Source organism: Suncus etruscus, chromosome 14 (genome assembly GCF_024139225.1).
Source record: "Suncus etruscus isolate mSunEtr1 chromosome 14, mSunEtr1.pri.cur, whole genome shotgun sequence".
Lineage (NCBI taxonomy): Eukaryota > Metazoa > Chordata > Mammalia > Eulipotyphla > Soricidae > Suncus > Suncus etruscus.
The window spans coordinates 51,804,621-51,827,991 of NC_064861.1; the positions used below are offsets into that span (position 1 = coordinate 51,804,621).

Here is a 23,371-nt window from a genome sequence, read left to right on the forward strand (position 1 = left end):
AGAGGTACTTGGAGAAGTCTAACTGCGAGTTTGGGAAACAGAAGTTCAGAGAGCAAGTCACTTCACAAGGGTTGCACAGCCAGTAAGAGGAGCAGAGATCTAATTCCTTCAGACTACACAGTACAGAACAGAAACCCCCACCTCCAGTGAGGTGTGCCAGTGCCTGGTCCCCTACCAGGAGCTGGGTTCAGGTCTGTTCAGCAGCTCAGAGGCCCTGTCACCCATTCACTCTTTCCTCCTCACACACACATCGGTGAAGCTCATGACATTGCTGAGATGCAGCTGGGTGTGCGGTGCAGCAGCTTTTTCACAGCTGCCATGCGCAGGTTCTGGTTCATATTCATTTATTACAAAAGACTGAGTGTCCATTGTACAGTTAGGGGCTCTCCCAAACCCACAGCCTTGGTGGCCAGGGACCAAGACCAGAATAATCTTGGAGTGAACCTGCGCTAGTGCCAAGCCTGGGCACCTCCGTATATGCAGGCACTTGTGGACCCTAACTAGTCCTCATCTTTGGTGGGGCAGTACATTTGTGTGGGACACCACAAGGGGCCAGCCTAGGGTGTGGGGCAGGATGCTCAGGCCACCTGGAGCTGCAGGTCCTCATCCTCGTCCAAGTCACTGGCTCCATCCGCAGCCTCCTCGGTACCGAAGCGAGCACTGCGGATCTTCCCGAACAGTGGGGCGTTCTGCTGCTGCCTGCGGAGCCTGGGATGTAGCGCAGAAGGTTCAGGGGAGGGTCCCCAGCATCTCCCCACAGCCTGGCACCAGTAGGCCTTGTTCCCCATGACCTCAGATCATATTTCTGGTGTGTGTGTGTGTGAGATTGAGGGCCACATTCAATAGTGATCAGGGGTTACTTCTGGTTTTGCATTCAGGGATCTCTCTGGGTGAACCCAGGGAACCTTTTGGGATACCAGGGATTGAACCTGAATTATACATGTACAAGGCAAGCATCCTCCCTGTTGTTCTGGCCCCGCATCTCATCTGAAACCAATAGAAGTGATGTGGCACCGCCATATCCCATACAAGAAAATGCAGGCTGACGTGGCTGCAGAGTACCCTAGGACCAGCAAGTTGTTTGGTCAGCTGGGACCAGGGCTGGGCTCCAGCTAACTAACTCTCTAGTTCCAGGTACCCCTGCTGCTGGGCTCCAAACCCGGGACAGGCTCAGGAAGACCATGGGGGAAGAGATTCTTGGCGGAGGGGGTCCTAGTCCTCCTCGCACCCCAGGGTCCGTGAGAAAACCCAAGTCCTTCCCCTTGTGTGGACATTCCTTAAGCCAAAATTTATGAGGCAAACTTGGCTGGGGTGGGGTGGGCAACCCATCCCCCGCAGCAGTGCCCTGGCAGGTTCTTACTGGAAGGCATGAATTATTAACACAGGGTGGGGGGTCCAGCGGGGCTCCATTACTGCATAGCAGTGATTTAGTGCCCTGTCCCTGAACACTAAAGCACAAAAGTTGAGAAATCAAAGGAGGGTTGGTCTCAGGCGGCTCCACCCACCCTTTGGCAGCCTGTAGAGGGCTTGGGAGAATGTTCTTAGCCACCTTAGGCAAAGCAGGTATGGGGAGGGGGTGGTGTGGTGCGGATGCGGGACTCGAGTGAGCAGCGCTGGCCCGACTTGGTCCCCTGCACACTTGCTGGGCCTCATCCTAGGCCGCTGGGCAAACTCAGGCCTGTTTGAGCCTCTCACGCAGTCTGAGCCACAGGTATTTGGCACAATGACAATGCAGAGTGAATGCTCAGTGGGCACATGACACCCAGAGCAGAGAGGCCCAAGCCATGTGCTTGACCCCTGGTCAAGAAAGAAAAAGAAGGGGCTGGAGAGATAACAGCGGTGTTGCCTTGCAAGCAGCCGATCCAGGACCTAAGGTGGTTGGTTCGAATCCCGGTGTCCCATATGGTCCCCCGTGCCTGCCAGGAGCTATTTCTGAGCAGATAGCCAGGAGTAAGCCCTGAGCACTGCTGGGTGTGGCTCCCCCAAAAAAACAAAAAATAAAAAATAAAAAAAAAAATTAAAAAAAAAAATAAAAAGAAAAAAATAAAAAAAGCTCTTTGTTTCTCTGGTGGGAGCATTTGTCGAGGTCAGCCCTTGACCCAATCAGTCGCCCTGGGGGAGCGGGAAGCACAGCAGACTGACTCAGGAGTTGACTCAGCGCCTAGGACCTGTCAGGCCTTTTTACAAGCGTCTTCAGCTCTCACAGCCAAGAGGAGAGTGTTGGTATCACGCCCATTTTGCAGATGAGGGAGGAAAAAAAAAGGTAACACCCTGACACAGAGAGTGTAAGCCAGGACCCATAGCAATCCAGGATTCCTGCCACTTAAGCAGCCCAGAGGCAGAGCCAGGCTTTCTCAGGTATAAAACAGGAGAATGAGGATGAGGGTGAGGGCCTGCCTGAGGCCTGGCACTGGAAGCACCAGTCAGAGCTGTGGTCACGATGGCCCTGACGAGAAGTGGGTAGGGCCTTGTAATAGCCTCTGCAAGGGGAGGTGTGAGTCATAAGGGTTGGGGTGCAGAGGGCTGGGAAGGGTGAAGAGTATTGGGTGAGTCCTCCAGAGACTCTTCTTTTTGGTTTTTGGGTCACATCCAGCAGTGCTCAGGGGTTACTCCTGGCTCAATGCTCAGAAATTGCTTCTGGCAGGGTCCGGGGACCATACGGGATGCCAGGATTTGAACCACTGATCTGCATGCAAGGCAAACTCCTTACCTCCATGCTATCTCTCCGGCCCCAACTCCAGAGACTCTTAAGGAGCCCCCCAGGGCTGGTCTGCAGCCCAGAGACAAGCCTGTCCCCCCAGCCAAGAAGTGACCCCGACCCTATATCCTCAGCCCTGCTCTCTGCCCTACTTTGGCTCTGATCCTTTTAGTGTTTCTTCCGGCCCTTGGTCACGGGGACATTTCTAGGGGGCCCAGCTGGCCTGACTCCCCCAATCTCCTTCCCTGACTTCCTCCCCCTGTGGCCTTTCCTGTCCAGGATGCTCCCTCCTCTGTTCCTTCCCTTTACCAGGGCTCTGGCTTTGGCGGACGTCTGTCCTGTTTCTGAGGCTGGACAGGAACCTGCCCTCCCTCTCCCCATCTCCGCAGACTTGGGGGCTTGGGAGGCACCTGGACTGAAGATGCTCCAGCTGCACTTGAAGGTTCTCGCTGTGCTCCGTCTGCTCGTCCAGAGACCGCTGCAGCTTCCGTGCCTGGTTGTGGGCCTCATCCAGCTGCAGATGAGCAGGGCCAAGAGTGTGGGGGTAACTTGGGGCTCCACAGCTTTTACCCTTCCTCCATGGGAGGCTCCTTCCCTAGAATAGTGTCCTCTGAACTGGACCAGAAAGACCCCTGGACTCTCCGTCCCTGCAACCCCTTCTTCCAGATCTACCATCCTCCAACCCTCAGCTCTGATCCAGACCTCAGGTCACCCTGTCTCTTTCAGCCAACCTGCCCACATGCCATTTGTGTCCTGAGCAAATTACCTGTGCCATACACACCTGCTCAGGACCCCCTAGCACCCCACTCGTTCCTCATTCTCCACCCCTTCACCCTTTCGCACTCTCCATTCATCCTACAAACATGTCTCTAGTCAACCGTCTTCCCTGTCCAGAGTCCACAAAGGCACTCTTTGACTCATACACTCCATCCCAGACCCACCCATCTGTCTTTTCCTCTGTCCATTCATCCACCCATCTACCTTTCTATCCATCCATCCATCCACCCTTCTATCTGTCCATCCATTCCTCTTCCATCCACCTAATTCATCCAACCACCCATCTGTCCATCTGTTCCTGTCCATCCACCATCCCTCCCTCCTGTCCATTCATCAATATATCCCCCAGTCATGTCATCCCCATCTTCTCTCCTCCCTTCATCACCCCGTCCTCCATCAGTGTGTCATGGTTCACCTGCCTGTTTACCTTGTCGCTCTTCCTCCCGCCTGTGCACCCACACTCTCGACCCGACCATCTACCCTCTGCCCCTGCACCCTCTGACTCTGGGACCTCCTGTGATTGAGTGAGGCATGTGCCAGGCTCTGGGGCCCGGGCATAAAAGACAAAAGCTTGGTGGCCCATGGAGCCATGCACTCACCTCGTCCTCTGCCTGGGCCAGCTCCTTCTTGAGTTCCTCCACCCGCAGACGCAGCTTCTTCACCTCGGCCTCATGCTGCTCCACCCTCCGGTTAGCATGTGCCAGCTCGGCCACTTTCTCCTGAAACTGCTTCTTCAGCTTGCCATGCACATGCTTCAGGTCTGCCAACTCCTGTGTGTGTGTGTGTGTGTGTGTGTGTGTGTGTGTATGAGAGAGAGAGAGAGAAGAGAGAGAGAGAGAGAGAGAGAGAGAGAGAGAGAGAGAGAGAGAGAGAGAGAGGGAGAGAGAGAGAGAGAGAGAGAGAGAGAACGACACTCAGTCTCAGTCAGCGGGCACTCGCTGGAGGGGTCAAGGTTCACACATTTCTCTGGGTGCTGGTCTACGTGCCCCCAGCATCCCCCATCAACTGCCCAACATGCCAGCTGGGGTCAGAAGTTTCTGGGGAGCCCATTCTGAAGAGTCTCTGAAGTGTATGTGAGAGCCAATCTGGACTTCCAGGGAAGGGGAAGAGGTGAGGCCTGCAGATGTTGGTGTGTGTATATATATGATTTTTATTTATTTATTTATTTATTTATTTATTTATTTATTTATTTATTTATTGGTTTTTGGGTCACACCCGGCACTGCTCAGGGGTTACTCCTGGCTCCACGCTCAGAAATCACTCCTGGCAGGCACGGGGGACCATATGAGATGCGGGGATTTGAACCAATGACCTTCTCATGAAAGGCAAATGCCTGGGCCCGGAGAGATAGCACAGCAGTGCTTGCCTTGCAAGCAGCCGATCCAGAACCTAAGGTGGTTGGTTCAAATCCCGGTGTCCCATATGGTCCCCCGTGCCTGCCAGGAGCTATTTCTGAGCAGACAGCTAGGAGTATAGGAGTAACCCCTGAGCACTGCCGGGTGTGACCCAAAAATAAAAAAAAAAAGGCAAATGCCTTACCTCCATGCTATCTTTCCGGCCCCTATATATATGATTTTTAATTTTGGGGGGATTTGTTTGGTTTTGGGGTTCAGGGATACTCTGGGCTGTTTTCTGGGGGCTGCTCTAGGTGGTATTTGGGGGAAACAAGCAGTGCTAGGGAAAACCCTGGAGTCCCCCTCATGCAAAGCCTGTGCTCTGGCTGCTGAACTGTCCCTGTGCCCACCTTGTTCTTCTCGAAGAGCGCGGCCTGGCTGGCTCGCAGGTCGCAGTCCAGGGCGCTGGTTGTCTGCCGCCGCCGCCGGGCCAGAGCCTCTTCCAGATCCCCTACCTGTGCCCTGAGTTTCTTGTTCTCACGCTCCAGGCCCAGCTTCTCTGTTTCCAGCCGCTCACGACGACCCCACTCGGCTGCGTTCTCCGCCTGCAGCCTCTCCATCTGCGGGGAGAACGGGGTATGGGCCGGACCCACCACCACCCACATCCTGTGGCCATTTTTGGCTCCAGGAAGCCGCTAGAATTCAGCTGTGCTCACTCCACCCTGGGGTGCAGGATGTGGGACACTCTGTCCTGGAAGATGGGGCACCCTGGGGTCCCAGACCTGGTTCCCAGTCCTGTGTCCGGGGGCCTCACCTCACCCCTCAGTTCGGCCATCTTCCTGTCCATGCTGGATCGTGCCCCCAGCTCATCCTCCAGGTCCTCGGACATACGGCCCAGTTCATCCTGGTGAGCCTCCTTTAGGATACTGAGCTGCAGAACAGAACCAGCCAATGACGGGGAGCCCCGGGATCTGTGTGGGCTCAGCACGTAGCCCCTTAGGCTGCTTAGCGGAGCACCTCTTGCCTCTGGCCTCTCAGTTTCTCCACAGTGGCTACCACAGCTGGTTCCTTCTGAAAGCTTTTTCAAAGATGGAGGCAGCCCTGCCACCGCCATCCTGTGCTCCCTACTACACTGTTCATCCCTTTTATCCTTCTCACTACGCCCAGCACGGATAGTGGCTTCATCCTGAGCCTCAAACATACCTGTTCTTGCCCCCAGCAGGGCCCATGGCTGATAGGCTTTTCCTGCCATGTTCTGTAGGGTGAATTTTTCTCAGTCCTTGGAACCCTCACTGGCCTCTCCTGCTATCTACCCCACAGCACATGAGAATGTGTCTGTCTGTCCATCTCTATGTGGCCTGGGTACTGGGAAGCCTCAGTGGATCTCAACAAGGGCCTGCAGGGACCAGTCACATCAGACTAGGCTGGGCTGCTTTAATTTTTCTTTTCTTTTTTGGGCCACACCCAGTGATGCTCAGGGGTTATCTCTGGCTCAGAGCTCAAAAATAGCTCCTGGCTTGGGGAACCATATGGGATTATGGGGAATCCAACTGTGGTCTGTCCTCGGTCAGCCACGTGCAAGGCAAACACCCTACCACTTGCACAACTGCTCGCCCCCTAAATTTTCTTTTCTCTTAAATTTTAATTTTTCATCTATTTTTTAAAATTTGTGTCACATCCAACTGTTCTCAGGGCTTGCTCTGTACTAAGGGATCATTCCTAGAGGTGCAATGGGATTAAATCCAGGTCAGCACTGTGCCAAGTGTCCTACCTACTGTGCCATCTTTCCTGCCCTGAAGTGCTCTAAAATTAACATGGATTATGGACTGGAGTGATAGGATAGTAGGCAGTATAACTTGCTTTGGATTTAGCCCAACCATTTTCAATATCTGCACTCCATATGGTCCCCTAGAATCCCCACTAGGAGCAATCACAGCACAGAGTCAGGAGTAGCCAGGTATGGATCATAACCAAAAAAAAAAAAAACAAAAAAACAAAGTAATATGGATTGGGCCTGAGTGATAGTACAGTGGGTAGGGTGTTTGCTTTGCATTTGGCCAACCAGAGTTTAATAAAATTCCATATGGTCCCCTGAATATCACCAGGAATAATTTTTTTTTTTGGTTTTTGGGCCACACCCGGCGATGCTCAGGGGTTACTCCTGGCTCTCTGCTCAGAAATAGCTCCTGGCTTGCATGGGGGACCATATGGGACACCGGGATTCGAACCAACCACCTTTGGTCCTGGATCGGCTGCTTGCAAGGCAAACGCCGCTGTGCTATCTCTCCGGGCCCACCAGGAATAATTTGTGAGTGCAGAGACAGGAGTAATCCAAAAGCATTGCTAGGTGAGACCTAAATCCAACTATTCACATCCAGTATATAAAATACAAAAGCTGGTATCTAATTTTTTTTGTTTGTTTGGTTTTGAGCTACACCTGGCAGCGCTCAGGGGTCATTCCTGGTTCTGCGCCCAGAAATCACTCTTGGCAGGACCATGGGGGATGCCGGGGATCGAATCCAGGTCAGCCACGTGCAGGGCAAATGCCTTACTCTATGTGCTATTGCTCCAGCCCCCAGAACGTATCTTTCTAATTATCTGCTAACCTGAACATTGGTGTTCAGTTTTGTCACTTCTACAAATGATTCCACACTAAGAATAGATTAAAAGTAGATTCTAGGACTCCAGGCCCAAAGGGGCCGACTCAGGAGGCTGAGGGCGGGGTGTGTGAATCTAAGAATTCATCAGTACGTCTCTTGTCTTTTTCAGGGTGGAGCCCAGACGCTGAGGGTTGGACCCCCCCCCCCCCAGCACCTGCAAAAGCTCCAAGTCTAGCCTTGCTTTTTCTGTGAGAGCAGCGCCCCCTGGTGGCCATAGAGAACTGTAAGGCGGCGTGAATTCCTGCCTGCTTCACACTGTTGAGGTGGGATATAAAATACACTTCTTCATTGCCAAGAGTTTCAGTGAGAGCCGCCACAGTACAGGAGTCCAGATTTTGTTACTTCTAACCTCCCTATCTTTATCTCTTTTTGTGGCCTGGATAGTACTCACTGCCTCTCCGCTCTCGCTCTCTCTCGCTCTCTCTCTCTCTCTCTCTCTCTCTCTCTCTCTCTCTCTCTCTCTCTCTCTCTCTCTCTCTCCAGAAACTCTGCAACTTCTGTGCCTTTTGCAGGAAGTCTTCCCCCAAATTGTCTCAAGGGCTCATGAGGCAGTTTCTTCCTAATTTTGGGGAATATTGGGCCACACTCAGCAGTGCTCTGGGATTACTCCTAGCTCCACCCTCAAGGCTTACTCCTGGTGGACCTCAGGGACCCTATGTGTTGCTAGGGATCAAAACCTGTTCAGTAAAATATCACTGTGAAAGATTTGTAATCCACTTTGGTCAAAATAAGAATTATTAAAAAAAAACAACAACAACTGTTCAGTCAAATTCAAGACAAGTGACTTAACCTCTACGCTCTCTGACTCCCCCTTCTCCCAATTCTAAGGCCTTGCCCTGAATGTCACTTCTGTATAGGTATCTCAACAGTTGTATTCGGGGATCACACACTTCTCCTGGCAGACTGTTGGGGCAGACCTGAACTGTTTAGCTCCCTGGACTGGCGATGCTGGTGACCACCTGGACTATGTTGGAAGCGCTGCGAAGCAGGTGGTCCAGGATGGAGCCAGTCACATTACACTTCTAGAGTTACCTCTGCCATGCAGGGACCCTCTGCCTGACTCTTGTTCACTCCCTCCATGGCCAGCCACCTCTGCCAGGCCAGTGATGAATGACACAGCCCAGTCTTCCTCCTGGATATGCCAGTATAGACTTACTTGCTTGAGCATCTCCTGCTTGGTCTTGCTCAGCTCTTCGTACTTGAGCTTCCACTGGCTAAGTTCCCCTTCCAGCTTCTCGATGTTCCTGCTCAGTGCCAGCTTATCCCTGGGGAGGAGGCAGGAGACACGGGACCAAGACCTCAGATATTGGGACATAATCCTCTGGCGTAGTCTGAGCCCATCTGGCTCAAAGCCTCAGCAGTCAAGGACAGCTTCCCCAAGCCCCCAGCAGCAAGGTGGCAAGTGTCCCTATTTGTATTTCTCCTGGAACTAAATTCTGCCCCCTCAATTTTTTTTATTTTTTGGTTTTTGGGTCACACCCGGCAGCACTCAGGGGTTACTCCTGGCTCTACGCTCAGAAATCGCTCCTGGCAGGCTCAGGGGACCATATAGGATGCCGGGATTCGAACCACCAGTCTTCTGCACGCAAGGCAAATGCCTTACCTCCATGCTATCTCTCTGGCCCCATCCCCCTCAACTTTCAGTGTGGGAGCTGACCTGGTCCCCAGGGCACGGGGCACCCCTAAGCTTGTGTCTTCTTTGCCTGACCCTGGGTTCATCATCACAGGCTGTCTTTGAGGCTTGGTTTGAACTCAGTTGGGCAGTTTTCTCCAGGGACTCTCAGACAGGGGTGAGTGCCAGCATCACTGGGAGGGACCCTCGTCTTATGTCCACAGCATGAAGTAGCATCTTAGGGCAGAAATACCAGCCAATGTCCAATAATGAGGCATGGTGGCCTGTCCCCATCAGCTGCTGACTGAAAGTCTCACTTTGCTTTTTACTTGGAAGAGAGGCACATACCAGTGGTGCTCAGGCCATACTCCTGGTTCTGTAAGCACCGGCTGACCCATCACTGTTGTACTATGTTTCTGCACTATCTCTACTGCCAGCATTTCACACCTTCACAGGGTTCTCAGGAGACAATGCCTCACTCAGAGCCCTAGAAAGCAAAAGGTAGCTCTGGCCATTACATCAACAAGGAAGTGACCGAGGGGGAAATGCAGAGGTAGTGGCCACCTTGACACATCGAGGACATCCACCCCAGAATTCCACATAATTTGTGTGTGTCACCCCAGATATCAGGAGGTGTCAAAGATTTGAGCCAACCACCTATTTCCCACGTTTGACTCTGCCTTTCCAACTAACCTGGGTCAGGGACACACACACACACACACACACACACACACACACACACCCTTTGCCTCTGCCTTTCTAACTAACCTGGGTACACACACACACACACACACACACACCCTTTGCCTCTGCCTTTCCAAGTAACCTGGGTCTTAGCTGGGCACGCACACACACACACACACACACACACACACACACACACACACCCTTTGCCTCTGCCTTTCCAAGTAACCTGGGTCTTAGCTGGGCACACACACACACACACACACACACACACACACACACCCTTTGCCTCTGCCTTTCCAAGTAACCTGGGTCTTAGCTGGGCAAATACTCAGTGTCTCAGCTCAGGGCATGGCCCCCAGCTACTGCAGGTAAGTGTTGGCTGTGATGGTACTAACAATACTTTTCCAATGGTACCAGACTGATGACTCTGATTCCCAAGAGGTAGGGCTTGGGTAAGCCCAACACCCCCTTACCACACATTTGAAGACCATGTCAGGGACCCGGGAGATGGCTCAAAGGGCTGAGCACATACTCTGTGTAGTGCATGGGGAGTGGTACTTGGACTCTGTCCCAGGCACTACATAACCATCCTCAAAGCCAGGAGTGACCCCTAGTACTGCCTGATGTGGCCCCAAACCAAAGATAAATTCAAAAAGGATCATTTCTATTTCATCATACATTCGTTTCTCATCCTTTCTTTGCTGATTTCAGGTAGGACATGTGGTTGGAAATTAATTTTCTCCAGTTCTGGAGGCTGAAGTCTAAGCTCAAGGAATTGTTAGGTCCAAGGCCCAAGACAGCATCACTCCACACTCATACCCAGCTCCTGGGAGTCTGCTAATGCTCTTGGACATTCTTTTTTTTTTTTTTTTTTTTTTTTGGTTTTTGGGTCACACCCAGCAGTGCTCAGGGGTTACTCCTGGTCAATGCTCAGAAATCCCCCCCCCCACCCTGGCAGGCACAGGGGACCATATGGGATGCTGGGATTCGAACCACCATATTTCTGCATGAAAGGCAAATGCCTAATCTCCATGCTATCTCTCCGACCCCACTCGGGCATTCTTCTTCTTTTTTTTTTTTTTTTGTGGTTTTTGGGTCACACCCGGCAGTGCTCAGGGGTTATTCCTGGCTCCAGGCTCAGAAATTGCTCCTGGCAGGCACGGGGGACCATATGGGGCGCCGGGATTCCAACCGATTACCTCCTGCATGAAAGGCAAACGCCTTACCGCCCTGCTATCTCTCAGGCCCCTTTGTTTTTGTTTTTGGGCCACACCCGGCGGTGCTCAGGGGTTACTCCGGCTGTCTGCTCAGAAATAGCTCCTGGCAGGCACGGGGGACCATATGGGACACCGGGATTCGAACCAACCACCTTTGGTCCTGGATCGGCTGCTTGCAAGGCAAACGCCGCTGTGCTATCTCTCCGAGCCCGGGCATTCTTGATTTACAGAAGCACCACCCTGATCCTTGCCTTCATAAAGAAAATGTAAAAATGGGACTAGAGTGTGATCAACCTGGGTTTGATCACTTGTACCTCATAAGGTCTTCTGAGCCTGCCAGCAGTGATCCCTGGGCACAGAGCCAGGAATAAGTCCTGAGCTCTGCTGGTTGTGGCCCTGAAACAAAACAAAGCAAACAAAATGGTGTGTGTAGACAGATGATGTCATCTGGGAATTCACTCTCTGATAAGAAAGAGAGAGGCCATTGCTGTGGCTGGAGCGATAGCACAGCAAGGAGAGCACCTGTTTGCATGCTGCTGACCTGACTTCAATTCCCGGCAACCCATTTGGTACCCCAAACACCATTAGGAGTAATTCATGAGCACAGAGCCAGGAATAAACCCTGAGGACAGTGGGTGTTTCCAAAAAAGAATGACACTACAAATAGCCCTGAGAGCAAACCCTGGTCAAGCTGCTGGTGACCACTCTGATCCTGGCATTGCAGCTCATCCTCATGCGTAGTCAGGCAGTGGCTTCCAGGGCTTGCCTTGGCTGCTTCCCAGGGCTCCCGTATCCCGTAATTCTCCCCATCCACCCTCCTCCCTGGTTTGACTGGCTCCTGGCTCTCATGCCCTCTCCTTAGCACTGGGCTCTTTACCTGAGCTCTTTACCTGCAGACCAGTCCTGTCCCACCAATTCACTCATTCATGTTCCAGCTGCTTTGCCATTGTCCCTAGGTGCTAAGTTCCCTTGCTTATTTCCAGATGCACTACTCAGAGTCCCCTTCCTTCTCCTGGATAAACTTTTGAAAGCAGGGGCTTTGTTGTTTGTTTATTTTTGGGTTTTGGGCCACACCCAGTGGTGCTCAGGGGTTACTCCTGGCCCTGCACTCAGAAATCGCTCATGGCAGGCTTGGGAGACCATATTGGATGCCGGGGATGGAACCCAGGTCTGTTCTGGGCTGGCCACATGCAAGGCCAGTGCCCTACTGCTGTGCTATCTATCCAGCCTCGGCTTGGATTATTGAGGGCACCAGGGAGTACTTGGGGGCCATATGGTGTCGGGAACTTTGATGTTTATGTATCCTAGATATGGGTTCTACTGCTTGGGTGCTATTTGGTCTTATTTATGGTCTTATTTGGTCTTATTTGGTCTTATTTATGGTCTTATTTGGTCTTATTTATGACTGTCCCCTCATGGCTGGCACAGTCCCCAGCCTGAAGCAGATGCCTGAAAATTTAGTGTCTAAATTTTTGGGAAAAAACAAAAAAGACTGCATGGCCCTGGGGTTGCATGCACTGCTCTGGGTTTCAAAGACTAGGGCCTGAACAATTCTGTTCACTTTTTTTTTTTTTTTTTTGGTTTTTGGGCCACACCCGGCGATGCTCAGGGGTTACTCCTGGCTGTCTGTTCAGAAATAGCTCCTGGCAGGCATGGGGAACCATATGGGACACTGGGATTTGAACCAAACACCTTTGGTCCTGGATCGGCTGCTTGCAAGGCAAACGTCACTGTGCTATCTCTCCGGGCCCAGTTCTGTTCACTTTCAGTGAAGTCCCTTGCAGTGACTATCTTTCTCAATGTGTGTGATCAGTGTGTGTGTGTGTGTGTGTGTGTGTGTGTGTGTGTGTGTGTGTGTCCCTGCACCCCTCTCAGGACTCACTCGCGCTCCTTGAGCAACACCTTCTGAGACTCATCCAGTCGCAGCCGCAGTGCGGTCAACCTGGAGGCATCTTCCTCACTGGCTGTGGGGTCCTCCCATGGCAGCCGGCTGCGCTCCAGGCGTCCTGTGCTGCCCCTGCGAGACCCGGTCCCCAGGCCTCGCGCCTCCCAGCTGCTCTCAGGCTCCTCTGGTCTGCTCTTCAATAGGGCATCTAGCTCCAAGTCCTGTGGATGCAGAGGAACAGGCTGGGCTATGGTTGAGCCCCGACTCCCTGATCTCCATCACGCCCAGGACCTGGGCCCCATTATGCAGCCCTTCTAGACCCTGTGTCCTCAGCTTTGCTGTCCTCTGACTTCCAGTCCTCCTTTACTTCCCATCTGGACTTTCAGCCACCGTTTCCTGTCCCTGGGAGAGGAAGTTGGACTATCACCACGTGCTGGAGCTCACCCCCTGCACACTGGAAGCAGGGGAATGACTGGAATTCAAAGTTGGGTCCCCTGGCTCTCCTACCAGCCTCCTCTTTCCACTTACTCCCCTTAATGTTCCCCAAGATGGGCTTCTGACCACAAACCTAAGATACCCCCAGCTCTGTTCTGACATGATCCCCCACTCCAGCATCTTCCCAGTCTGGCATCAACTGTCATGCCACCAATTCAGTGATATCTATTCCTCCTCAGGAATACAGAAATCTCAGATTGTCTGGAGGGGCCTCAGATGCCTACTGGTCTGAACTCTCATCACACAAATGAGGAACCTGGGGGAGTCAGGTCACAGCAAAGAAGGGCTGGAGAGCAAACTCAGTCTACAATCTACTGCTCTCACCACTGTAAATACCACTCAGACTGAAGAGGGGACTGGCACAGGCAAGAGAGGGCTGCCAAGCAGAGTTCTTGCTGTCTGCACCAAAGCACAATGAATCAGTCATCTTCGAACACCAGGCTGTATTCTATAGCCACAAGAGGCAGCACTGAGCACTCTGAGCTGCAGGGAAGAGGAAAAGGCAGCCAGGACTCTTAGCCTGAGTTTTTACCTCAATGAGGATGCAACTGGATGCTTCCCAAGTCTGGGCTCTGCCCCTATATGGTCTTCTGGTGACAGGCCTGTGCTGTCTGCATCCAACCACTAACGCTTCAGCCACACTGATCACTTTGGACTCTTGACTTCCCTGCTCAATACTGAGTCATCAGTTGGGAGAGATCAGAATTGAATACTGCCTGACTCAGTATCCTCATCCTAAAAGAGTCCCTGGGGTTGTCACTAGACTGTGCCCACGGAGGTCAGGGCTCCAAATCTGCACCCCCTACAAGAGGGGGCTCAGGGCTCAGTCTGTGCCTCCTGTAGGAAGGAGCTACGGTTGTTTCTTTCAAGTTTTCTAAGCCCCAGGTTTTCTCTGCCTCACTAGGATGCCTTCTTACACTTCCCCACAGTTATCCCTCCGCATCCTTCTCTCAAGGGTTAGTTTCCCCTGGGCAAACCACTGAAGCTCTCTCTCTCTCTCTCTCTCTCTCTCTCTCTCTCTCTCTCTCTCTCTCTCTCTCTCTCTCTCTCTCTCTCTCACACCACCTCTTACTGCCAAAATTATCCCAATGCTTCAACTTTGGATCATCCAGTTTTTGTATTGACCTTACTTCCCAGTTTAAGTTAATCAATGAACAGATTCAACCAGCTCTACTATTTGCTTTCTGATAGATGCTGTCTTGTTGAGTTTTGTATTGTTTTTGGGCCACACCCGGTGACACTCAGGGGTTACTCCTGGCGGCTAAGTGTTCAGAAATTGCTCCTGGCTTGGGGGACCATATGAGACGCTGAGGATCGAACCGAGGTCCATCCTGGGTCAGCAGCGTGCAAGGCACGCACCCTACCGCTGCGCTATTGCTCCGGCCCCTCTTGTCGAGTTTTAGATCCTGAGAGACGATCTTTCTGTTCTGTTGGCCGAACAAACTGCTAAAAGTTGGATGCTATGCGGAACAGGAGAGATCTACAGAGGGTAGGATACCTGCTTTGTAGGTAGCCGACTCAGCTTTGATCCTTGGCATACACCATAGGATTCCCCCAGCCTGAAAGAAGTGATTCCTGAGCGCAGAGCCAGGAGTAAGCCCTGGGCATCGTCAAGTGTGGTGCAAAAATAAAAACAAAACAAAAAACTGCTGACTGAGCCTCTTACCCTCTGCATGTACCTCCTACTTTCCTTATTGAGGGGTCTGCAGAAGGGCATGATCTGGAGACCCGAGGAGCAGGTCTTTACAATCGACCTTCCACACTGCGAAGGCCCCTTCTGCCTAGGTTCGCCAGCCAATTCCTGTGCGCGCATCATCAGCCCTGCAACTCCCTTCTCCCTCTTCCCCAACTTTCACCCTACCTGGCTGCCCTGGGGCCTCTCCGACCCGACGTCGCGCACCGGTTCGTGTTCCCTCTCGGGCTCCGTCTCGGGACCGTCGGGGGTCCGATCGGGGGCTTCGCGGGCGCCCCGAAGCCGTGCCAGCTCGCGGCCCCGCGCCTCGCACTCTCCCTGAGCCTCCTGGCGCTCCCGTCGAGCGCCCGCCAGCTCCTTGGTGAGCGCGTCCAGGCGCTGGCGCAGCTGGCGCACCTCCTCGCGCGCGCGGTTGCGCTCGGCGCGCACCTTGCTCCACTTCTCCCTCCAGTTGGCGGTGCAGTCCGACCACCAGCGCATGGTCTTCTCCATCTGCGCCGCCCGCGCCCGCGCCTCCTCCAGCTCCCGCAGCCGCAGCTCTTCGCGGCTCTCCCAGTCCCCGTCGGCCAGCAGCGCGGGCGCCGGTGGCATGGGCATGGGCAGCGGCAGCGGCAGGGGCAGGGGCGGCGGCGGTCCCGGGGAGGGCGTGCCGCTGGGTGGCGTGGACGGTAGCGAATCTCCGCTGCGCTCCGACGAGGGGCTGCCCAGGATGGTGAGCAGGCTGCCCTTGGAGAGCTGCGGGGACTCGGCCAGGCGGGGGCTGGCCCCGTGGCTCATGGTGCAGCGGCGCTGGTAGGGGCTGAGCTTGATGAACTCGCGGCCGGGTTCAGGGGCGACGTCAGGGTTGCGGGGGCAGCGTGGAAGGTATTATCCTATGGTGCATGATGGTCACCCGGTCCATTGCTCTTCGTTGCCAGCTGTGTGTGAGTGCCTCTTTGGACCTGTGGAAGAACCACATTACTAGCTGTCTGTACACTCCATCTGCCCTTAGGGAGGCTGGAAGGGCAGAGGGAACCGTGGGAGTCTGGAATGGTGGGCAAGGGGCTGCAATGCAATCTTTTTATCGGCTCCTAGACTCCCCCCCCCCATTTTTTGGGGGGGGGGGCGGGTCACACCCGGCAGCACTCAGGGAATACTCCTGGCTCTGCACTCAGAAATCCCTCCTGGCAGGCACAGGGGACCATACAGGATGCCGGGATTCCAACCACTATCTGTCCTGAATCGGCTGTGTGCAAGGCAAACACACACCCACTGTACTATGTCTCCAACCACTAGACTTCCCCCTTAATTCACCTACAAGGGCAGAAGCAGTCGCCATGTTTTGGCCCTGTTCACAGCAGAATATCCTGAGTGCTCCATCCTCAATGCCTGGTGCTTCTTCCACTGACTCTGCCTCTTCCTACATTGGACTAACTATTTTGCCTCACCCTCAAAAGATGTCTGAGACATCACTGCTGCCTAGAAGTCCTCCCAGACCACACCAGCCCTGTGGTCATTGGTATTTCCATCACTACACAGGCATACACTGAGGTACCATTTACCTATGATCCTACCTGCGCACCTCAGGCTAAGAAGTTCACAGAAAGCAGGGGCTGGTGTCTGGCAGCTGTGTGAATTCCTGCACTTAATGCCATAGTGGCAAAGACGTGTGGGGAAACTGCTACAGGGCAGATGCCATGCTCAGGACCTCACATGAACTCTCACTGATTCTACTAGCAGACTCAGGGGACTGATGCTGTGTGCCCAGGAAGGGCAGAGGTCAGCAGGTAAGGCCTGGTTTTGGACCAGATGCAGTATCAGGAGTCTAAATGCAAATACCAGGAGGGTTCAGGAATTCGGGCAGGCATGGGTGGTACACAGGGCGGGTATGGCAACGATGACAATGGAAACTATTCTCCATGGTGGGGACAAGGTTCTAAGGGCTGGAACACATACTGGGCATGGTCAATCTCTGGTGCTGCTGATTCTTTGAGTGCTATCAGGTGTAGCCCGCCCAAAGTAGCAATCAGGGGGGCCAGAGTGGTAGCACAGAGGTTAGGGCATTGGTGATCACAGCTGACCTAAGTCCCATCCTTGGCATCCCATATGGTCCTGAGCTAGCCAGGAGTGATTCCTGAGCACAAAACCAGGAGTAAGCCCTAACCACTGCTGGATTTGAAGCCCTTCCCTAAGGCAGCATCCAGGGGCTGGGGACAGCAGGTATCCTGCTCACTTTGCATGTAACTGACATTGGTTCTATTTCTTTTTTTTTTTTTTTTTTGTGGTTTTTGGGTCACACCCAGCGGTGCTCAGGGGTTATTCCTGGCTCCAGGCTCAGAAATCGCTCCTGGCAGGCATGGGGGACCATATGGGACGCCGGGATTCGAACCGATGACCTTCTGCATGAAAGGCAAACGCCTTACCTCCATGCTATCTCTCCGGCCCATCTATTTCTAACATTGCATATGGTCCTCTGAGCACTGCCAGGGCTGATCCCAGGGCACAGACCAACACAAGTGCCCACCCCCAAAATACAGTAGCTGTAGTGAGTTTACCAAAAACTGTAGGTCAGGTAATGCCAGTGTCCATTGCCAGCCACTGCTAGTAGTGATGACCCCTCCAGTGTTATTTCTAAGCTCACTCCCTCTAAGTCCTTCAACCCAAAGCGCTCTAGCACCCAGACCCAGCACCGGAGCTCCATCTGCACAGCCCAGCAAGCCTCTCTGCCTGGCTCAGCTTACACATCACATTCCAGCCTGGTCTACACTGTGGCTTTCAGTGTCCACATCCCATCACCTGAGCAGGTAGCATCTACCCCAGGCCTCTCCTGCTCCTGCCCTGCAGACATGATTGTGTCTGTCTTACACCACAAGAGGGCAGTGAGTGAGCAATGGGGATTGAATGTGTGGATGAGTGTATTTAAGTGCGAATATGTAGGTGTGCATGTGTGTGGATGTGCATGTATGTGAGTGCCTGTATGAGAGTATGTGTGCGCACCTGCCTGCTTTGGTGCAGAGAAGCTGTATCTATGTGGGTATTTGGCACGTGTGTCTGAGTCCATCTCTGCATCTCTCTATGGTGCATGTATACAGATGTCTCTGAGCATGCACCACCTGTCTTTTAGGCATCTGAGTGTGTGTGTGTGGGATTGCTGTGGGTCTGCAGGTGTCTGATGTGCACATGTGAATACACCTAAACACACCCGGAATCAAGGCAGTCTCCTCATGGGCACATGGAGATGCTGTCACACACGGGCACTCTGGGAGCAGGAGAGATAGTAGTAGGGTTACGGCAAAGACCTCACTTGGTTCAATTCCTGGAAATGCATGGTCCCCTGTGCACCGTGAAGTGCAGTCCTGGAAGACCCCAAGCATTGCAGAGGTGAATGAGGTAATTCTGGCACTGTGGGACCTCCACAGCTCATTAACCCTCTGGTCCAGTTGGCCACAGGTTCCTGAGCACTACTTGGAAGAGAACTGCCCCTCTTCTAACGGGTTAGCAGTCAGGGGGACATAGGGACATGGAGGTTGATCAGGTATAGTTGTCCGGGTGGAGCTTTTGTGCTGTGTTTCTGCTGTGGGGACAGTCGTGCCTGTATGTGGTAGGGTGGTGTCACCAGATCTGCAGTGGCCCAAACTTGGTTTAGAAGTCAACTCCCACCTACAGAACAGGACTTGAAGGTCCCCAGGAGTGGTGCCTTCAACAAGTGTCCAGGTGCATCCGGAATGACCCTTTGATCAAGTAGTATTGGTTCTCTCATCCACTTCCATCTTATGGAGGGGAGACAGGCCCAGGAAAAGATGGTAGGCTCCTTGAGCCAGAGACAGAATTGGGCCTAGAACTGCTGTCTGGAGGGCAGCAAAAGGATTTGAAGGAGAATCATTACTACAAACATGGGAGGTAATAGGCAGACACATGCACACCTCACAGATACTCACATCAGCACACATATACATGCATCTATACTCATCCATACTTCCATACTCACACACATGCAATGTTCACATGTCCCATATTTACATTGACACACACTCATATACATTCAACACTCACACAAGTGCGCACACATATACCCGAACACACATACATCTGCACACGCTGATACACTCACACACGCACTTTATTCCTCCTCTCCCCACTTTCCCTGCCAGGCTTCACTTGGAGACGCTCTTGGAAAAGAAAAACAATGTGGAGGGGGAGGAGAGGCAGGAAATCCGCTGCCAGCCTGGCGCATCCCAGCGCTAAGCTTTGTATGGAGGTGGTGAGGAGATCCCTCCAGACTGCCCCTGAGCCACTGTGTGGGGTACTGCCAGGCCCTGTGTGGGCAGGACAGGGAGCGCTGGCAAATCTTTCCAGGAATGTCCAGCCTGTGGCAGGACAGGCTGGGAGCCACCCAGCGCCCTAATGGTTTCCAGGAGCCCCAGTACAAACAGGCAGATGGTGATGGTAAGGGTTATAGAAGCAGTTCGCAGTCTTGCAGTAGGCTCTGCCCCTCTGGCCTCTGAAGAGAGTCTAACCAGCCAGTTTGCCTGTCCTGCAGGTAGAGCATCCCAGAGTAGACACTGGGGAAAGGAGTGGGGGTCCAAAGCTGGTTTCCTGGGGGAAACCCTAGTCCTACCAGCATGCCCATGTAGACTCAAGGGCAGTCAGACTGCACCTCTCCTGATCCCTCTTCAACACGTGATTCCTTTGGGGACACACATATACACACAAATAGGCAAATATGCACACTGTCCTGAGAACCTCCGCACCCGCCCACAGTTAGATGCGTCATGCTACAGCTGCCTGCCCAGGGCCTTCTTCCTAGGGTGTGTCCTGGTATGTGTTGGGTGGCCTCCTAAATCTCCCAAAGGCCCCCAAGAAACAGACACCACAGGCCCCAAGGAGCCTTCCTCACTCAACCCCTTCCTGCTCTAACATTCAGGTTCCTGCTCAGCTGCTCCAGGTTCTTTTCCAGATTCTGAGCCCCCCACCACATCCAGGAAACACTTTCATCTTCCTATCCGCCCAGCCCAGCAGCAGGACTCAGAGCCTTCACCAACCCTCCATTGCTCATCAGGCCCACCATCCTTTCCCACCCAGATGGGTCCTGTCTGCTACCCAGAGCTTCTAGGACAGGAAACAGAACTTGTTTTCAACTGGTGACTGGGAGGATGAACTCTGGCCTGGCCTCCTCTCAGCTGTGCAGCATGAAGAGTGGGGTTCAAGCTTTGAACCAGTGCTTCTAAAGAGGTTGGTCTGCTGTAGGGCAGAAACAAAGATGCTCTGCTCGGAAACTTGCTTCATCAACCCTGCCTGCAGAGAGGAACCGTTTCCTACAGCTTGTGCTTCTGTCTTGAAGGTCTCTCCCTCTCCTTTCTCTACTAGCAAACTACGATATGACCATCAAGATCCACTTGGGGGATTCTCCTCGTTGGTGAAGTCTTCCCTCATCTCTATGCACCCCAAACACTGCCCTTTCCCTATCCCACTTCTTCAGCGGCTGCCCTAGGGGAAGGTTAGGCTGTAGAAATGCTTCCAGGCTGAGGAACAGGAGCTGGGCAGATGCTACTGGGAGAGGAACGCTTTGTGATCAGAGAGGTCTGAGCAATCATGAGGATGAGAAATGGGTCAAGAGTGGTCCAAGACAGGTAAGCATCTGACTTGATGCTCAGATCAGACAGAGGTCATCTAGTCCCAGACCTAGTATCTGGAATTTTTTTTTCTTTTTTGGTTTTTGGGTCACACCCGGCATCACTCAGGGGGGTTACTCCTGGCTCCACGCTCAGAAATCGCTCCTGGCAGGACTTTCTGCATGAAAGGCAAACGCTTACCTCCATGCTATCTCTCCGGGCCCAGGGACTTTTTTTTAAAAAATATGGAACGCTTCACGAATTTGCATGACATCCTTGCACAGGGGCCATGCTAATCTTCTGTATCATTCCAATTTTAGTAAATGTGCTGCCGAAGCGAGCACTAGTATCCGGAATTTACACAAGGAGCTTAACTGGCAGGGCACTGCATCCTGTCCTTAGCGAGTTTAAGAGAACCAGCGTCCACCAAACAGTGTTGAGGCCTATATTGAACTGATGAAGGGGATAGGAGGGTGCCCCCACTGTACCCCCCAGCCAGAATCCTCCTCTGTCCTCCCAGGATCTTCCAGGTGGGGCTATGCGACTGGCCCCAGGCCCCAAGCCTGGCTGTGGGCAGGGAGCAGGGCCCGACAGGAAACCACAGAGGGCAGCATGATTGAATAAGTGCAGGGTCCATGGCTGAGCGGCCCGCAAACTGGGCACCTGTCCCTCTAAAGGCTGCCGGGCTTCAGCCTCTGCACCCAGCGAGCAGACTGAAAGGACAGAGAGAGGAAGGCAGTTTGGGTCTGGGGGTTGCATCTGAATCCAGGAGGAAGCCGGCTGAATTAACCCCTGCCATCTCAGAAGGGGGAGCTGCCCAGAAACCCAAGCACTAGGCAGTGAGTGTGAGAAACCCGAACACTGGACAGTTAGCATGGAACCAACTGCCAAGGGGACCTACAGCAATGCAAGGGGGATGGACGCTTCCCTCCTGATTCATGACTATATCACGGTACCTACACTGTGGGGTCCTTAGAATCAGCCCAATAAATATGTACCGAGGGGGATGAGGATCCCTCATGAGGCTCAACTATGCAGGTGTTCTCTTTAGCCCCAACTCTGCGGCTGATAACGACTGTGAATCCCTCCTTGCCCGATTTCCTTTGCATCCTTGCACGATGCACTGGGGCAGCTACGAACCAGATTCTAGTAACTTCTGCCCAACAAGTGGGCCACCTGAACCTCAAACGGGTTGCGTGGCGCTGAATCTGTGCAAACCCCACTTTTAAGAGTAAACTTTGGGCGGGATGGGGGAGGAGCTGCTGAGAGTCCTTGGCACCGCAAGACAATGAAACCGTTTGCTCCATCTGCTTCCTAGAAGTCCGCTTTCCGGGCGTCCCTGACCGCCAAAGACCTCAAAGTCCACTTCTCGCTCCTACCCGGCCTGCCAGGGACAATCAAGCCTCCCGGGTCCCCGCGAGTGGATGGCGGGCTTCGGGGGGTTCCCAACTCGGTGCAGCGAGGTCCCGCCCACTTCTCCGGGTCGTCTCCCATTGGTGGTCCTCGAGCCTAGGACGGCGGCGGTGCCTTCCGATTGGCTCGCCTTGCACGTCCATCCCGCGCTCGCCATGGTGACCACGTAGGGTCCCCCGGGAGAGTTCCAAATTCCGCTCCCGCCCGCCGCCCCCTCCCGGGCGTCCGGCTGCATTCCGAAGGCGGCCTTGCCCTTCCTCCCCAGCGCCCCAATTCCGGAGTACCCCCAATAAGCAGTACCCTAAGGGGACGGGCTGTAGATGGGGTGGTTAGGAAGTTTTGCAGAGTTTGGGGGACGCTTTTCCAGCATGCTCCCCGACTTCACAATTCGCCCAAGTGATCGCGGCCTGGAGGGGAATCCCGGGACCCGGAGACCCTCCGCCCCCCAACCCCTGCACTGCCGTCCCGTCCCGCTCGCTCACCTCGGCCGGCCGGGACCCGCGGGTCGCGCACATCCGAGCCCAACGCGCCAGGGCCTGAGTTTCGGGGCGCGGGGACTGCTGGCTAGGGCCGCGTCCAGGAGGGCCGGGGAGGGCCTGCCTCGGAGTCTCCTCCTCCGTCTGCGGGGGAGAGAAAGGAGGGAGCCCAGAAAAGACGGGGAGGGGGTGCTGGGCCGGCCAGCTGCCGCCCCGCTGGAAGCCAGGCCACAAAGCTGCTGGATTGGGGGCACCCGTCTACTTTAGGGGCGCGGGCCTAGGTGGGGAGGATCTACCGCAGAGCTGCAGGGAGCTCAGGCTCCACCCCGCCTGGGGCCCCGGGTTGGAAGGAGGTGGGGAGGACGGAAGGCAGGGTCTGGGGGCCCCCCGCGGCGCTCCGCCAGTCCCGCCGCCTCCAGTTTCCTCGTTCGACGGCCTAGCAGGCTCCGGAAGCGGGGCCACTTGCCCACGGTTACCCACGGTTCCTTTTGATTGTGTGCAGTGGCCCTGAGTGGAAGAGCAAGGCTGCCATTTCGTGGCCTCAGTTTCCCCTTGCATAGGACATGAGGGATCATAAGTAACGGCCCTGCGAATGGAGACGCCTACTGGGGCCGTTGGCTCGCCTGGTAGAGATTTTCTCTGCATCCTGTCCTGAGGCTGGCCAGCGTCCACCCCCCGGACCTCCCCAGGGGACTTTCCAGGAGCCTTAGTCATCCAGGGGGGTAGGGTGTCTGCGGCTTCGGCGGGAGTCTTGGTGGGAGTAGGGGCAGGCTTGGGGAAGGCGTCTCCTCACTATATCCTGTGCCCTGGAAGGCCGAATGCATTTAAAGAGG

The 23,371-nt window shown here is 53.9% G+C and overlaps 1 protein-coding gene and 1 non-coding gene across 2 annotated transcripts; both read right to left on the bottom strand.

The window, feature by feature from the left end:
• Window positions 1-327: 327 nt before the first annotated feature.
• CCDC102A (coiled-coil domain containing 102A) lies at window positions 328-15,887 on the bottom strand. The gene is made up of 8 exons (XM_049786165.1): window positions 15,227-15,887; window positions 12,868-13,091; window positions 8,626-8,734; window positions 5,624-5,740; window positions 5,220-5,429; window positions 4,075-4,245; window positions 3,109-3,212; window positions 328-708 (listed from the first exon to the last, which is right to left on the bottom strand). The coding sequence occupies exons 1-8, from the start codon at window positions 15,833-15,835 to the stop codon at window positions 579-581; spliced, it is 1,674 nt and encodes a 557-aa protein (XP_049642122.1). The 5' UTR covers window positions 15,836-15,887; the 3' UTR covers window positions 328-578.
• A 5,001-nt stretch (window positions 15,888-20,888) lies between these two features.
• LOC126029122 (U6 spliceosomal RNA) lies at window positions 20,889-20,993 on the bottom strand. The gene has a single exon (XR_007502775.1). It is a non-coding gene; the product is annotated as a U6 spliceosomal RNA (small nuclear RNA).
• Window positions 20,994-23,371: the final 2,378 nt, after the last annotated feature.

Excerpts from the sequence above, each read along its gene's own strand:
- CCDC102A (XM_049786165.1), bottom strand. The coding sequence starts at position 15,835 with ATGAGCCACGGGGCCAGCCCCCGCCTGGCCGAGTCCCCGCAGCTCTCC. Across the intron at positions 13,092-15,226 it reads AGAGGCCCCAGGGCAGCCAG|GACTTGGAGCTAGATGCCCT; the intron begins GTAGGGTGAAAG and ends CTGCATCCACAG. Across the intron at positions 709-3,108 it reads CTGGAGCATCTTCAGTCCAG|GCTCCGCAGGCAGCAGCAGA; the intron begins GTGCCTCCCAAG and ends GCTACATCCCAG.